This window comes from Pelophylax lessonae (genome assembly GCF_965119305.1).
Source record: "Pelophylax lessonae genome assembly, chromosome: 5".
In the NCBI taxonomy this organism is placed as follows: domain Eukaryota; kingdom Metazoa; phylum Chordata; class Amphibia; order Anura; family Ranidae; genus Pelophylax; species Pelophylax lessonae.
The window spans coordinates 401089373-401106199 of NC_138772.1; the positions used below are offsets into that span (position 1 = coordinate 401089373).

Consider the following 16827-nt stretch of genomic DNA (forward strand, 5'->3'; position numbering starts at 1 on the left):
TAAGTGTTATGTTTTGGAATAGGATTTGGTGTCAGAATAATGTACTAAATTTTGTGCTAAAATGTAAGATGGTAAGTGCTCAGAGAAGGGTGCTCTGGAACTAAACTTTGTAAAATGAACACATTTGCATAGTTAAATGCCCTGGGTTTACTCGGGAACTGTAAATTGAAGGGTACATGTATGAAGACCCCAAGATACCTTCTTGTTTTTCCCAATAGTAGTTTCTACTGTTTAGTATTTAGTTAAATTTAGTATTTAGTTAAATCATATATCATTGTAAAGCAATACACATATTTTGGGGAAATTAATGTAATGAAATAATAACCATGGCTCAATCTGCTATTTAAAAAAAAAAAATATCCTCATTCTAGATTCTAAACATGACTGCTTACATCAGTTTGGAAAGGAGACCAAACAACCTATTATTAAAGACGATGATGTAATTTGCACAACGGAATATTCTCGCATTGTCCCTCTAGAAAATGGAGAAGTAAGTAAAGAGTTCAATAACCATTCATATATGTAACATAATGGCTCCTGTTAATGGGGTGCATTTTTCTTTTCACGACCCATTGTAATGCCTAATACAGGTTATCTATTGCATGCAGAACAATGGCTCTCTGGCAAAGAGAATGTACGGTAACAATAATCTAGTTTATTTCATAATGCTGAAATACCACTTAGAATGGGCCGTATTAAATTGTAGTTAGTTATTCAAATATACTGGTAAGGGGCTCCCTAGGGGCCAATCAGTTTATTTCAATGTACAGCACTGTACATGATCATTTCCTATGGCTACCATGCCTTAAGGATTTATAAGAGAAATCGCCTATGTTTACTGATGTATTTGTCAGACAGAATTGTAATTAGAGGGTAATGATGACTTAGATAATACATTTAGTGGAGGAGGTTCTGCTTTACTTAGTTACACTTAAATAAGCTCCTAATTTCCTGTTTACAATCTGTAATGAGCTACCACTTACCACAAAAGTCAAACAAAAATATGTTTAGCATTAGATGAAATTTACAGATCCACTTAAACATTTCATTGAAGTATGAATTAGTTATCAGTAAGTAGAATTCTACTTTTTCAGTAACAAAAAAAAAAAAAAACAACCCATAACTGTCAACCAGAATTAATTTTGTACTGGTTTGACTTAAAGAGCAACTCCACTTTTGTTGAGGAAAAAAAATATTCCCCTCTGGGTGGCCTATGTACATTGTAGAGATTTTACCAAACTTTGTTGCAGATTCCTACCTTTTGTTATTCTTAAGAAATAGCTGTTTGTTTGTATCCATGTCCAAAGTGAATATGAATAGGAGTGACTTTATAATTATCAATCAGTTACTGCATTTGCATGGTTCTAATGAGTAAAGTGGCAGTGTCTGCATCCATTTAGATGTGATTTCCCTTTGGGGGTATCTCACCAAAATTAAAATTTTTGTTGCAGGGGTTGCCCAAAATGTGACTTGTATCCTAGCACAGACTTCTGGGAAAATCAGTAATCCAATCACAAAAGCAGGAAATGACATTTCTGTGGGATGTTCTGTACACCATCTGTGTACAGAACACCTCCAGCTTTGCATTTTGTATTGCATTTTACAGGAAATTAAAGTTCTGCAGATTGTAAAGGAAAGGTAATTGTTATTGCCAATTCAATTACAATATGACTTGTGTAGCAATTGTATATGCTATATTTTTAAATTTTTTATTTACTATTTTTCCCATGAAAGTAGAGTTACTCTTAAAATAAAGTTCTAATTCTAATAAATGTTCTTTTTGGATAGAGTAAGGACAGGTGAGGCCACTGTGAAATGGATGTTCTATCAGTCCATTTGTAGATTCATGATTACACAGTTCAAAAACAGGCTGAAATGTAACCCAATGACCGGCCAGATGAGTGTTCACCTATATCCTCCCACATCTGGATATATTCAGGTTCATTGAACCGAATGCAAAAAGTTTGCATCCAAGGCCACTTTTACTAACCTGACCAGATGAGGGGCGCTCATCTGTTCTCATCTGGCCACCAATAGGGCATTACATGGTCTGATTTTCCTCCAAGATGGAAAAAAATTGAAGCAGACACAAATGTCATATCTGACACAGCAGGGGATCAATCTAGAATTGACTGCTTAGATGGAACATAGGATGCCCACAGGGATCTGAGAACTCCTGCTGCCTGAGACCTTGTGAGGCTAGGCTTACATCTATGCAGGTACAGTAGTGTGTGTAAGTTGCAAGCGTTCTTTTGAGATTAACTGCTTAAATGGAACATAGGATGCCCACAGGGGCCTAAGAACTCCTTCTGCCTGAGACCTTGTGAGGCTAGGTTCACATCTATGCAGGTGCAGGAATGTGTGTAAGTCGCATGCATTCTTTTGAGATTTTTATTAGATTAATATCTAAAAGCATATTATAGACTATACTGGGGTTGATCTTCTAAAGCAGGGTTTCTCAACCAGGGTTCCTCCAGAGGTTGCTAGGGGTTCCTTTAGCAATGAGTAATTTCCACCTCTCAGATAAGTTCCCACTGATTTTTTTAGCTATCTGTAAGGAGTTAGTTCTTCTTTCTGACTACAAGGGTAAGGAGCATTCTTCCCACTAACCATCACACTAACGTATGAGTTTTAGATATAGTAATATTTAGCAGGGGTTCCCTGAGACCGGAAAATTATTTCTAGGGTTCCTCTTTGTCAAAGTTTGAGAAAGGCTGTTCTAAAGAAATAGACACTTAGCTAAATAAGAATACAAAGAAACAAATGTCCTAGGGACTTTACGAGGCAAAAACCAATAGTATAAAAAGTACAAAATTTATTATTGAACATTAAGCAAATTTTACGCACATTTTAAAAATTTTTGTGTAAGGCAAAGTTACACACATATATACTTAAATTTTTATGATTGCAAAGGTCAAGACATAACTGATGATCCAAAAATATAAAATACTTATAAAAGGCAACACTCGCTTCTCAGGAGAAATACATATAGATGTCTGAAACTAGGGAGAAGGTTGTTAGAGAGAAGAAAAAAAAGAGGAGGGGGGAAAGGAGGGAGGGGAAAGGAAGAACTCCGACTTACAGTTGAGTAGGAAATAGTCCTATGGAACTCCAAAAATGGTTAACAGTCAAGAAGATTAGTAGTTCTCATGGGTCCCCCCAATGGAAATGAAGGAAACAACCAGATGAAGATCCCCATAGGTCTACATAGTTCTCCCAAAAATAAGTGTTCCCTTTTTAACATTTTTTTTAAAATTTAACTTTATTGCCTTTACAACATGACTGGTACTTTTTATGTAGACATCAGGGGTCTCCCCTTTCATCTGCTAAGGGGGGCTGGTGGAGTTAGAGTTTACACCTCAAGCACTGAAAAAGTAATCTGGAGACTCTACAGCCACCCAGGTCACTTTTACATTACAGGCAGGAGGCAGCTGATCAAAACGGTAACAAGCTTGTGACTACAAATGCAGCTGTGAACTTGTTTAAAACTGGTTCTAAAGCCTTAAAGTGGTTGTTAAGCCACTGTGATATGTTCATATAATCCTGTGTGTTTTGTTATGCTATGTGCCCCAGTCTCTATGTTTTATAAAACAGAATGCCGTTCTATACCTGATTTCAGAGTGCCACTCGACCCCCTAGACCTCCCCTTTTTCTTACCTGAGCCCGATCCAGCGACATGGATGAGAGCAGCGGCTCCCGCCGATGTCTCCCTCCTCATTGGACAGATTGGTAGCATTATTCCGCTGCTGTCAATCAAAAGCTGTAACACGGGAGCTGGGGGCAGGGCAGAGGCCCACCTTCTGTGTCAATGGACGCAGCAGCAAGACTCGGGAGAGAGCACACACCGGTGCCTCTATGGAGGCTTTCCGTGGGGGCACCTGCCGAAAAGGAGGGTCCTGGAGCACCAGCGGGGGACCCCAGAAGAATAGGATCGGGTCTGCTCTGTGCAAAACCATTGCACAGAGCAATTAGGTATAGACATGTTTGTTATTTTAATTCTTTACAAACGAGGCTTTAATAACACTTTAAACCCTTCAGACTCTGGATGTCTGTAATCCATCCAGAAAGGCGAATTGGTTCTTTTGCAAAATTATTGTTGGTGAATAAGATGTAGCTGTGTTTGCTTTGATTATCAACACATGTCCTATCAAAATTCCTCTTTTTTTCCTTTTTAATTCCCTAGCACGTGGTTGGGTACTCAAACTGAACAGAATTTTATTTATTTTTTGGGGAGCATACCCTTTGCGAGGTAAACAGCCTCTATTTTAGTAAATCAACCCCAACAATATCATTCTCTTATAATTGCTTACTGACACCAGCTGCAAATCTTCAATGGTAACCCGTCTGCTAAAGGGCCAGTGAGCTTCCTGGAGATGTATGGTAGAGGTGTGAAGCCTTATTAATAATCAGCCTAGAAATCTGTACAAGCAGGATCTCTTGAATAGAAAAGGTGTTCGAGGGTAAAGATTCTTTCAGTCGTGTACAGCATGGGAATCGTTCTATGCACCTGTATCTTTTAAAGTCCTATATTACAGAAAAAAGGATAATTTTTTGGAGTAAAAATTCCTTTCCATTATGCAAAGAATAGCAGACTTTCTTTTAACATGGCTTTGTGTTACCCAGACACATAAGGAGTGAAGAAACAGATGGTAGAGGTGGAGTATTCTATATGTGTAATAATAGTCTCCTCAATTCTTTCCTATCCAAGTGTATAAATTGATTTTTATGGTAGTAAGGCAGGCTTGCCAAAACTTGGCAGACCCTCCTTTTTGTAATTATAATAAAACATTTTCATGCTTGCTTTTGACTCGTTTAAAAAAGTCATTTTTATGTGATGGCATGTTACAAGATAAACATCAGTTACAAGATCAAACATTTAAAGAAAATACAAGTCCTGACACCAGTGCGCTTACTGTCCTTGAATGTCTAGTAAAAAAATAAAAACTTTTTTTCCATCTTTAAGGAGATCCTGGAAGGTACAATTTTCTTTATTGCTCTTCCTGCTTCTGATTACGAGCAGGAAGAATTTGGGGCATTTTTCAAAAACTCAATTACTTGTCCAACTGATTTGAATACCGCAGTACCTAAAAATCTATGAATGTCAGTTGGGCCTGCTGTTACTTAATGTATCACAGTGCTTTTTTGAAAATATCCAGCATGCTGCATTTTTAAAGTACAACTAAAGGCAAAACATTTTTTTTAGTTTTGGATGGAATGGAGAGGAATTAGAACACTTGTCAGTTTTTATAACTGTCTGTGCCCCTGTTAAAGGCAGAAGGATTTTTATCCTAATGCATTCAATGCATTAAGATAAAAACTTTCTGTGTGTAGCAGCCCCCCTCAGCCCCCCTAAAACTTACCTGAGCCCCATCTCTATCCAGTGATTTGCACAAGTGACTAGGCCATCCATTTGCTCCAGCTGCTGTCAATCAAAGTCAATTAGCCAATCAGGACAGAGATGGGGAGGGGCCCGAATGCGGCTCCATGTCTGAATGGACACACGGAGTTGCGGCTCAGCCTGGGTGCCCTCATAGCAAGCTGCTTGCTGTGGGGGCACTCGACAGGAGCTAGGGGCCAGGAGCGCCGGTGAGGAGTTTGTTATTTTTAAACAAAAAAAAGCGAGACTTTAGTATCACTTTAAGGAGATTCACCCTCTCTGTTTGTCCTGTTTCCTGTTAAAGTACATGTGGAAAGTATTCACGGTGCTTGACTTTTTCCATATTTTGTTATGTTACAGCCTTATTCCAAAAGGAATTAAATGAATTATTTTATTCAAAATTCTACAATCCCCCAAAATGACAATGTTAAAAAAGGTTGTTTGTAAACTTTGCAAATTTATTAAGGAAAAAGAAAAATCCCATGTACATGAGTATTCACAGCTATTGCTCAATACTTTGTTAAAGCACCTTTGGCACCAATTACAGCCTCAAGTCTTCTTGAGTTACAAGCTTGGCACACCTATTTTTGGGCAGTTTCTCCCATTCTTCTTTGCAGGACCTCTCAAGCTCCATCGGGTTGGATGGGGAGAGTCGGTGCACAGCCATTTTCAGATCTCCCCAGAGATGCTCAATCGGGTTCAAGTCTGGGCTCTGGCTGGGCCACTCATGGACATTCACAGAGTTGTCCTGTAGCCACTCCCTTGTTATCTTGGCTGTGTGCTTAGGGGCGTTGTCCTGTTGGAAGATGAACCTTCGCCCCATTCTGAGGTCCAGAGCACTCTGGAGCAGGTTTTTAACAAGAAAGTCTCTGTACATCCTTCATTCATCTTTCCCTCGATCCTTATTAGTCTCCCACTTCATGCCACTGAAAAGCATCCCCCAGCATGATGCTGCTACCACCATGCTTCACTGTAGAAATGGTATTAACCAGGTGATGAACGGTGCCTGGTTTTCTCCAGACATGACGCTTGCTATTCAGGCCAAAGAGTTCAATCTTTGTTTCAAGTGATCAGAGAATTTTGTTTCTCATGGTCTGAGAGTCCTTCAGGTGCCTTTTGGCCAACTCTAGGCGGGCAGTAATGTGCCTTTTACTGAGGAGTGGCTTCAGTCTGGCCACTACCATACAGGCCTGATTGGTGGAGTGTTGCTGAGATGGTTGTTCTTCTGGAAGGTTCTCCTCTCTCCACAGAGAAATGCTGGAGCTATGTCAGAGTGACCATCTGGTTCTTGGTCACCTCCCTAACTAAGGCCCTTCTCCCCTGATTGCTAAATTTGGGCGGATGGCCCACTCTAGGAAGAGTCCTGGTGGTTCCAAACTTCTTCCATTTATGGGTGATGGAGGCCACTGTGCTCATTGGGACCTTCAATGCTGCAGAAATTTTTCTGCACCCTTCCTAGATCTGTGCCTGGATACAATCCTGTACCAGAGGTCTACAGACAATTCCTTGGACATCATGCTTTGGTTTATGCTCTGACATGCACTGTTAACTGTGGGACCTTATATAGACAGGTGTATGCCTTTCCAAATCATGTCCAATCAACTGAATTTACCACGGGTGGACTCCACGCAAGTTGTATAAACATCTCAAGGATTATCAGTGGAAAAAGGATGCACCTGAGCTCAATTTTGAGATTCATGGCAAAGGCTGTGAATACCTATGTACATGTGATTCTTTCCTTTTTTTTAAAATAAATTTGCAAAGATTTCAAACAATTTTTTTTCATGTTGTCATTATGGGGTATTGTTTGTTGAATTTTGAAGAAAATAATCCATTTTGGAAAAAGCCTGCAACAACAAAATGTGGAAAAAGTGAAGCGCTGTGAATACTTTCCGGATGCACTGTACCATACCCTCCTGTGAAGCCTTAAATTGCCATGCCATTTTTATTCATAAAGAAAATAATAGAGAATGTAACCACACTGTTATTCAACACCGACAATGTTTTTTTCTCTTCTACTGGAAAACTCAATAAAAATATTGAAATGGAAAAATGGAAAAATGGTATAATAATCTCACAACATCTGTGGTAGTAGGCTTAAAAACCCGCAATCAAGACCTATATATCAGCTGGGGAATATATCTCTTTTTTAAAATTTTACTGATTATTGTAAATGTTTTGCATTTGTATTGTATGATATAAAATATAAAAGATTGTGGATTGCAGAGAGTACAGCTGAGAGCATGCGATTATGTCTATTTCAGGTGGTTGTCAGGTTAGTGAGCGGACGACCAGGTGCTAAACATTTTACGGACTCTCCTGTACTGAGAGAATTTACAAAGGCTACGAATATAAGGTTGCGTTTCCTCAGGACAAACACGCTGCTTGGACATTTAATATCCAAAGAAGAAAAAGATCCGACGGTAACACGCAGGGTAAGTTTGTCTATTGATCCATCACATTAAAGGGTATTACACCCTTTGGATCTAACTTCTCCTGTTTGCTCCCTTTTGTCTTATTTACCATCAAAAATTGTTTGTTACGTCTGTTAAATAAGTGCAAAAAATATATATACCTGTTGATCCGGCCAAAAATCATGTGAGCTGATAACTTCATGCATTCTCGCCTCTATCACCAGTTATTTGTTAGCACCTTTCCCCTATGTTTTGGAGAAGAGAAGAGGGGATGTGTTTTGTAGTCCTAATATACTTGTTTAGCTAGCAATGCTGCTCCTCTATTAATACATTGCAAAAACTGAGCATTGTTACCCTAGAACAGGGAGTGTCTTATTGGCAGGATCCCCAAAAATGTAAGAAGAAAAGTCTGATATACGGGGGTTGATTTACTAAAACTGTAGAGTGCAAAATTTGGTGCAGCTGTGCATGGTAGCCAATCAGCTTCTATCTCCAGCTTGGTCAATTAGGCTGACAAAATAAAACCTGGAAGCTGATTGGTTTCTATGCAGAGCTGCACCAGATTCTGCACTCTCCAGTTTTAGTGAATCAACCCCACAGTATATTTTTCAAGAGCTTTCTGGGTGATAAAAATGATGACCGCATATATTTTATGTTGGCATACGTTATTAAAAAATAAAATAAAAAAAAATATCACTAAAAAAATTATATTAAAAATAATATAAAATGTTATACATAAAAATAAGCAATAAAAATCCCTAATAATTTTTATAATCCTGTGTATAATAACTAAGCCTCACTTTGTGTGGTCTTTTTTTTTTCCACACACTTATGTAGCTTTAGGCAGCACATAGTAACATTGTGAATCTGAAGTTTATCAAGTTAAACCTATTTGAACACAGTTACCTGCAATAATGGATGTTTCTGACTCAATGGTGCCCAAGACTAGACAGCCACTATTGAACTCCAACTTACTACTAATACAGAGCAATCACTTATAAAACAAACATAAGAGGAATAAAGCAACAGGTTCACTTTAATGCAGCCCTCCACAGACCTATATACTTATCTTCTATATGAGCTCCCTGTTCTATTCAGCTGCTGAGAGTGAAAGATAAGCCTTGTCTATTGGCACTTTTCCACTACAAGTACCGGCTTGGCTCCACTCGGCCCTGCTTGGCCCTGCTTGGCTCTGTTTGGTTTTCCACTGCATGGTACCGCATGGTACAGTGTTGTAACGGTTCGGTATGGTTTGGTACGGTTTGCTTTTCCACTAAGGTAAAGTGGGTGGGATAACAACGATTCTCTGACCAATCAGTGGCTAGTAATGACAAACAGTCAAGGCTGCATGCAAAGGATTGTGGAATATGGTACCGGTACGGCCCTCTTGGAACCACAACCGAGGTGGTACTGTTTAAGCAAGCTGTACCGTTCGGTTCCATGTAGCAGAAAAGCGCCGCCGTACCGTACCGTACCGTACCAAACCGTTCCAACACCGTGCCATGCGGTACCATGCAGTGGAAAAGCGCAAAAGCGAGCCGGACCGTTCGGTTCCATGCAGTGGAAAAGCGCCATAAGCTACCAGTCACAAGACTTATATGGAGTGATTCATATGCTTCGCTATACCTGGAAATATTGGGGATTTTTTTGCAGCTCCTGGTGCTCAGCAGAGTAACAGCATAGCAAAAGGAAAGATAAAAAATTATTGCGGGGGAGGGCAGAATTAGAACAAATCTGTTGCTTTGCCATAAATGAATTTAAACAATTTAAAATCCCACTCCAGGATAAATGTAACCCCCCCCCCCCACCCTCTCTCTAAATGCTGGATTAAGAAAAGAAAAAAGTTCTACATCCCCATTTTCATTTATCCTAAGCCATGGTCACGTGATCATCCGGCTTTGGATCCTTCTTCTCTCCATTTACTTCCTCAATGGATCCTTCTTCCAGGTAGACAAGTCCCATTGGCTGGTTCATGGAAGGCTGCTTTCAGGATCCAGGAGAGGACCGACATTAAACTGAATAAACTGAATTGAGTGAAGGGGACTGGCTGGCAAAGGTTAACAAGCGACCCATAACAGGCAGTCCCTGCAGATAAAAACAGCTTTGGCGAGGGACCTGGATGGGGGGGGGGGGGGGCTCAGGTGCACCACCAAATAACAAAAAGTTAATACCTTGGCACTGGGTCGGCCTTTGCTCGGATACAGCATACACCATCCATGCCAGGGGGTGGCCTGCACTCGGGGTGTCTGCGGCGGAAGCGGTGCAGCCTTTTTACCGGGCATCAGAGCAGCCCCGGGGGTAATTGCCCCCCCTAACCCCCGGCCCAGTGCGCCCCTTTTGGGAAAAGTATTGATTTCGTCTGAAGTTGAGCTTTAAATAAAGTGATCCTATCCCCCTTAATGGAAAACCAAAGCTTCCAAATGTACTTTATGTCTGGAGTTCTACTCTATTGTATTCCATGTACATTGTACAATATGTGCTTATGTTGTGTTTTTTTGTTTGTTTTTATTTCTGTAGTACTACTACAGTATTAAAGACATCAGTATTGGAGGCCGCTGTGTATGCCATGGCCATGCTGATGTCTGCACTGTGAGAAATGCTGGCAACCGGAACCTGTAAGTGATGGTTATTAATCAAAGTATATTCGGCACTATATATTTAACCAAATCTGTTCATTTTGATTGTTATACACATTCCTAAGTGTAGCTGAGAATCCATTATCTAAACTCTACAAGACACTGAACAAATTATTGGTAACTCCCTATATACTGAGCTTATAACTTTGACAGTGTTGAGAAAACAACATCATGTATCAGAAAGATATTACTCTACATATACTGTATATATACACTAAGACTTATGTCTTACCCAGGACACCCTCATTAGATCTAATGAGAGACATGTTGGCATCACACTTACGGTGCAACATGCTATACTTGTCCTAAGGTATGTGCAGAGATATTATTGTCAATTAATTCTATTCAGGTGTTTCTAAAGTGCAGCAAACCACTTGATGACCAGAGTCGAAATTATTTATTTCTGTAACCAACAGAAATAGATATAAGAGAAGGTGTGATTCAACAATATTGTTTTAAAATGTAATGTTGTGTAAAAAAATCAATACTTTGGATAATCATAGGAATGTCAAACATTAGTTAATATGTATAATTAAACAAAACCTGTCAATAGAGAAATATGTGGGCAGAAGTTGTTGACTCACACTTAAAGTGTTAGTTAATCAGCTTTCTCTGGCTTCTGTCATTTCTGAGAAGGAAATTAGCCATTGAATGCCTTGATTTCTCTAATGACAAACTTGCTTTCAGTTAAGAAAAACATTTCACAAGATAAATTGTGTTGTATGAGATAATTTATTTTTTCCATTATGTGCTTTTGTGAAGGTATCAGTGTCAGTGCCAGCATAACACATGTGGGGAGATCTGTGACCGCTGCTGTCCTGGTTATAATCAGAAGCCATGGCAGCCCGCTGGTGTTGATACAGCCAATCAGTGTGAACGTAAGTGTTAGAAAATGGCCTATATTTGTAGAATACATTAACCAGAGAGTTAAAGTAATTGTAAAGTGCTGTTGTAATTAAAAAAATAAAATAAACATGTTATACTTACCTCCTCTGTGCAGTTGGTTTTTCACAGGGCAGCCTGGATCCTCCCCTTCACGGGTACCTTGTTGCTGTTCCTAGCCCCTCCCTCCTGTCGACTGCCCCCACAGCAAGCAGCTTGCTATGGGGGCACCCGAGCTGAGCTGCAGCTCAGTGTGTCCCTTCAGACATGGAGCTAAAGTTCGGCCCGCCCCCCCTCTCTCCTAAATTGGCTAACTGACTTTAAATCATAGCCACGGGAGCCAGTGGCGCTGCGGCTGTTTCCCAGCCAATCAGGTGGGAGAGTCCCGGATGGCCGAGGGACTCGTGGACATCGCTGGACAGAGATGGACCTCAGGTAAGTATTAGGGGGTGCTGGGGAGGCTACTACACCCAGAAGGTTTTATCTTAAAGAGGAAGTAAACCTACATACAAAAAATTAGAAAAAAAAACCTGTAAAGACAAAGGCATAATGAGCTAGTATGCATCGCATACTAGCTCATTATGAAATACTTACCTTAAAGAGGAAGTAAACCCTTCTCTGCAAGTTGTACTTATAGGTAAGCCTATGATAAGGCTTACCTATAAGTACTGTAAATATCTCCTAAACATGTACCGTTTAGGAGATATTTACCTTACATGCAGCCAGTGACGTCACTGGCGCATGCGCTCTGAAGGAACGGCTGCTGGTGCCATTCCTTCAGAGCCCCGTGCCGTGACCGTCGGCTCCTGCGCTCGTGCGCGGGAGTGACGTCACCGCGGCTCCGGCCAATCAGATGGCCGGATGCCGCAATCCCGGAAGACGGGCGACTGATCAGTCGCCCGTCATAGAGGGGGCTCGTTCTAAGGTAAGTATTTCATAATGAGCTAGTATGCGATGCATACTAGCTCATTATGGGTTTCTCCTTCAGGTTGAAAAAAAAAATTTGGGTTTACAACCTCTTTAAAACGAAGCCCTCGCAGTGCGGCCCGCTCAGTGACAGGGCGGCCGACATGTCCGGCCGTCCTGCTTCCTTGTTCGCGTCCTTCGGCCATCTGATTGGCCGGGAGCGCGATTACATCACTCCCGTGCATGCGCGCGGGAGCCGCTGTTCACGGCATAGGGCTCTGAAGGAACGGCACGGGTGGCCATTCCTTCAGAGCGAATGCGCCGATGGCGTTATCGGCTGCATGCACTGTAAATATCTCCTAAACGGTGCATGTTTAGGAGATATTTATAGCACCTATAGGTAACCCTTAATATAGGCTTACCTATAGGCAAAAGCATTTAAAGTGGGTTTACAACCTCTTTAATGCATAGAATGCATTAGGATAAAAAACCTTCTGACTCCTTTAAGTAACAATATTCGAGGGGTCTTCAAAATGTTTCCGCACTTTCATATTTTAATTGGAAACGGTGAGGGCAGGACAACTAGTAATTGGTCCTGAACATGCAGTTTAGTAAAGAGTTGTCACGCTGTGGTTAGGATGGCTGCGAAACGTTTTGAAGAACCCTCGTATTTTGAAGAAGGCTATGAAACCTATATTTTTTTTTTTTTTTTGTTTATGAAACCTGTATTTGAAAGTTATTTACATGGACTCTGAACTGGAATGGATTAGTGATTGTCCGATCTCAGTTTTTCGTTGCTGATACCGATACTGATATTTTGGCCAATGCATATCGGTATCGGCCGATATTGGCTGATATTTCTGTACATTTTTTTTTTTTGACAGGTACAGTGGGTACGGAAAGTATTCAGACCCCCTTAAATTTTTCACTCTTTGTTATGTTGCAGCCATTTGCTAAAATCATTTAAGTTCATTCTTCTTCCTCATGAATGTACACATAGCACCCCATACTGACAGAAAAACACAGAATTGTTGACATTGTTGCAGATTTATTAAAAAAGAAAAACTGAAATATCACATGGTCCTAAGTATTCAGACCCTTTGCTGTGACACTCATATATTTAACTCAGGTGCTTTCCATTTCTTCTGATCATCCTTGAGATGGTTCTACACCTTCATTTGAGTCCAGCTGTGTTTGATTATACTGATTGGACTTGATTAGGAAAGCCACACACCTGTCTATATAAGACCTTCCAGATCACAATGCATGTCAGAGCAAATGAGAATCATGAGGTCAAAGGAACTGCCTGAAGAGCTCAGAGACAGAATTGTGGCAAGGCACAGATCTGGCCAAGGTTACAAAAAGATTTCTGCTGCACTTAAGGTTCCTAAGAGCACAGTGGCCTCTATAATCCTCAAATGGAAGACGTTTGGGATGACCAGAACCCTTCCTAGAGCTGGCCGTCCGGCCAAACTGAGCTATCGGGGGAGAAGAGCCTTGGTGAGAGAGGTAAAGAAGAACCCAAAGATCACTGTGGCTGAGCTCCAGAGATGCAGTCAGGAGATTGGAGAAAGTTGTAGAAAGTCAACCATCACTGCAGCCCTCCACCAGTCGGGGCTTTATGGCAGAGTGGCCCGACGGAAGCCTCTCCTCAGTGTAAGACACATGAAAGCCCGCATGGAGTTTGCTAAAAAACACCTGAAGGACTCCAAGATGGTGAGAAATAAGATTCTCTGGTCTGATGAGACCAAAATAGAACTTTTTGGCCTTAATTCTAAGCGGTATGTGTGGAGAAAACCAGGCACTGCTCATCACCTGTCCAATACAGTCCCAACAGTGAAGCATGGTGGTGGCAGCATCATGCTGTGGGGGTGTTTTTCAGCTGCAGAGACAGGACGACTGGTTGCAATCGAGGGAAAGATGAATGCGGCCAAGTACAGGGATATCCTGGACAAAAACCTTCTCCAGAGTGGTCTGGACCTCAGACTGGGCCGAAGGTTTACCTTCCAACAAGACAATGACCCTAAGCACACAGCTAAAATAACGAAGGAGTGGCTTCACAACAACTCCGTGACTGTTCTTGAATGGCCCAGCCAGAGCCCTGACTTAAACTCAATTGAGCATCTCTGGAGAGACCTAAAAATGGCTGTCCACCAACGTTTACCATCCAACCTGACAGAACTGGAGAGGATCTGCAAGGAGGAATGGCAGAGGATCCCCAAATCCAGGTGTGAAAGACTTGTTGCATCTTTCCCAAAAAGACTCCTGGCTGTATAAGATCAAAAGGGGGCTTCTACTAAATACTGAGCAAAGGGTCTGAATACTTAGGACCATGTGATATTTCAGTTTTTCTTTTTTAATAAATCTGCAACAATGTCAACAATTCTGTGTTTTTCTGTCAGTATGGGGTGCTATGTGTACATTCATGAGGAAGAAGAATCAACTCAAACGATTTTAGCAAATGGCTGCAATATAACAAAGAGTGAAAAATTTAAGGGGGTCTGAATACTTTCCGTACCCACTGTACTTTTGTGGAGGGATATGGGGGTCTAAAATACCCCAAAACCCCTCCTCTGCACTTAAAAGCATTCAAAACGCCAAGTTTGGCTGTTTTGAATGCTGTCATTTTTATTTTAATCTGGCGCCAGACAATACCCAGAAGTGATGTCACTCATGACATCACTTCCGGGTTTTTGCTTGGAGACCCGATCAGAGCTGAAAAGCTTTGATCGGGTCTTCGGTGGCCGTGCAGACTGGTCTCCCCGTGGGGCGGGAGACCCGGGAGAGCTGCAGAAGGCGGCGGGAAGTGGGGAGGTCCCCTCCGGCTCCTTGTAATGACAGCTGAGCGGCTTCTCAGCCGCATTGGTTGTCATTAAATGACAGTCGACCGCCGGCTATGGACGCCGGTACCGGGGTGATGCCTCTAGCTGCAGGCATCAGTCCGGTACAAGCACTTTCCCGAAATATCGGCAATATCGGTCACCTTGGTGGCCGATTCTGATATATCGGGGAAAGTGCATATCAACCCTCGATATATCGGCTTTGCCGATAATTGGTTAACCCCTAGAATGGATAGCTAGTGAAGATCATGGGTCTCAGAAAGTCAATTTAAAGGAGCTACACAACAATAAACCTGAGCATTATCAGGATATAATAATATCCCCTTTATGACAGTTTTAAAGATCCTTAACTTTGAGGTATTCGATTTTCTTTTCTAAGGAAACATCTGCTGAATGCTAAAAAAAGATGTTCTACGCCATTTCAGAGGTAACTAGGAATATAATGGGTTGGTAGTGGCAGATAATCTTTTATAATTGGTTAATCCTCCTGGACAGAAAACTGTCCAGAGAGATTATTTTGATGTTGGAATCTATGCCAAATTCCTGCCATGTGTTAGAACTGCCAAAGGAGTAGACAATGCCTTCTAGTGTTCAGACTAGATTATGCTGAAATAAAGGAGGCACAAGCCAGTGATCAAGGCAGGAAGCTAACTTTTGTAATAGGCTGATGTGCAGATCAATAGAAATGCAGATTTGCATTCCATCTATATTCAATTTCAAGGGTTAGACATTAAACATTAGATAATAATTTATGACAACTAAATGGAAACTACTGCAAATAACCATTTTTTTCTCTATTTATTTCTGGGAAAGTTAAACTGTGTCTATTGAGCTTGATTGAGTCTGCATTGTGTTTTCATAAATCTGCATTATTTTTATAAAGCTAACCTATTCAAAAGTTGTTAGAAAAAACCTAGGGGTTGATTTACTAAAACTAGAGAGTACAGAATCTGGTGCATCTCTGCATGGTATCCAGGGCCGGACTGGCCTAGCGGGATACCGGGAATTTCCCCGCTAGGCTGCCTGCCCTGGGGCCGCTTTGGGGCTGGGAAGCTGCTGCGGTGCCTGCCCAGGACCGATCCCGGGCGAGTCACGGTGGCCGGGTAGAAAGAAGAGCGGGTGCGCCGTGAGATGACACAGAGGGGAGGGGCATCAAAGTCCTCTTCTAACCTGCGCCCAGGAGCCGTGAACTGAACACAAACCGACCGTCCTTTGACCAGCTCGGCTCGAAACTGCACATGCGCAGTTCCGGAGATGCTCGAGAGCCAGCCTCCCGAGAAGATGTAATCCGAGTCTCTGCGGCTGCAACAATTGCTCCGCCCGCCACCTCTCAGCCAATCAGCATTAGAGATCGAATGTTACCCGCCCCCCCCCCTTCTGCAGCCCGCCACATTTGAAAAGAAGATGTGGGCACTGCAGCCAGAAGATGCCTGGTGGGATGTACTGTATCGAGGCGGTGGGAGTCTGCTGTCCCTTGTAACCAGGTAAATAAAAAAAAACTGATTTGAAGCTCTTGCAGATGTGGGTTGGAAAGAAGAAGCACTGGAAGTGAGCAGAAGTCTCTTTATTGTGTTTGCTAGGCAGGACGAGGTGGAAGCAGATGACACCTGCAGAGGGATGGGAGGAGGAGGTCACAAGGATGGATCTCAGAAATTTTTGCTGGGACTTGTAGTCCCTCACCTTTGCTGATGTTATACCCCAAAAGTGAAGGACTACAGGTCCCAGCATGAACCTTACAGAGCTAAGGATGTATCACACCCTGCCCCCCCCCC

At 41.8% G+C, this 16827-nt stretch overlaps 1 protein-coding gene across 1 annotated transcript in view; it reads left to right on the forward strand.

The window, feature by feature from the left end:
* Window positions 1–16827, forward strand: part of LAMA3 (laminin subunit alpha 3) — a 244360-nt gene that overhangs the window by 38345 nt on the left and 189188 nt on the right. The window contains exons 4-7 of the mRNA XM_082258666.1: window positions 372–490; window positions 7642–7812; window positions 10309–10406; window positions 11190–11305. Of these exons, the coding sequence (XP_082114792.1) occupies window positions 372–490; window positions 7642–7812; window positions 10309–10406; window positions 11190–11305 (504 nt within the window). The remainder of the gene's footprint in view (window positions 1–371; window positions 491–7641; window positions 7813–10308; window positions 10407–11189; window positions 11306–16827) is intronic.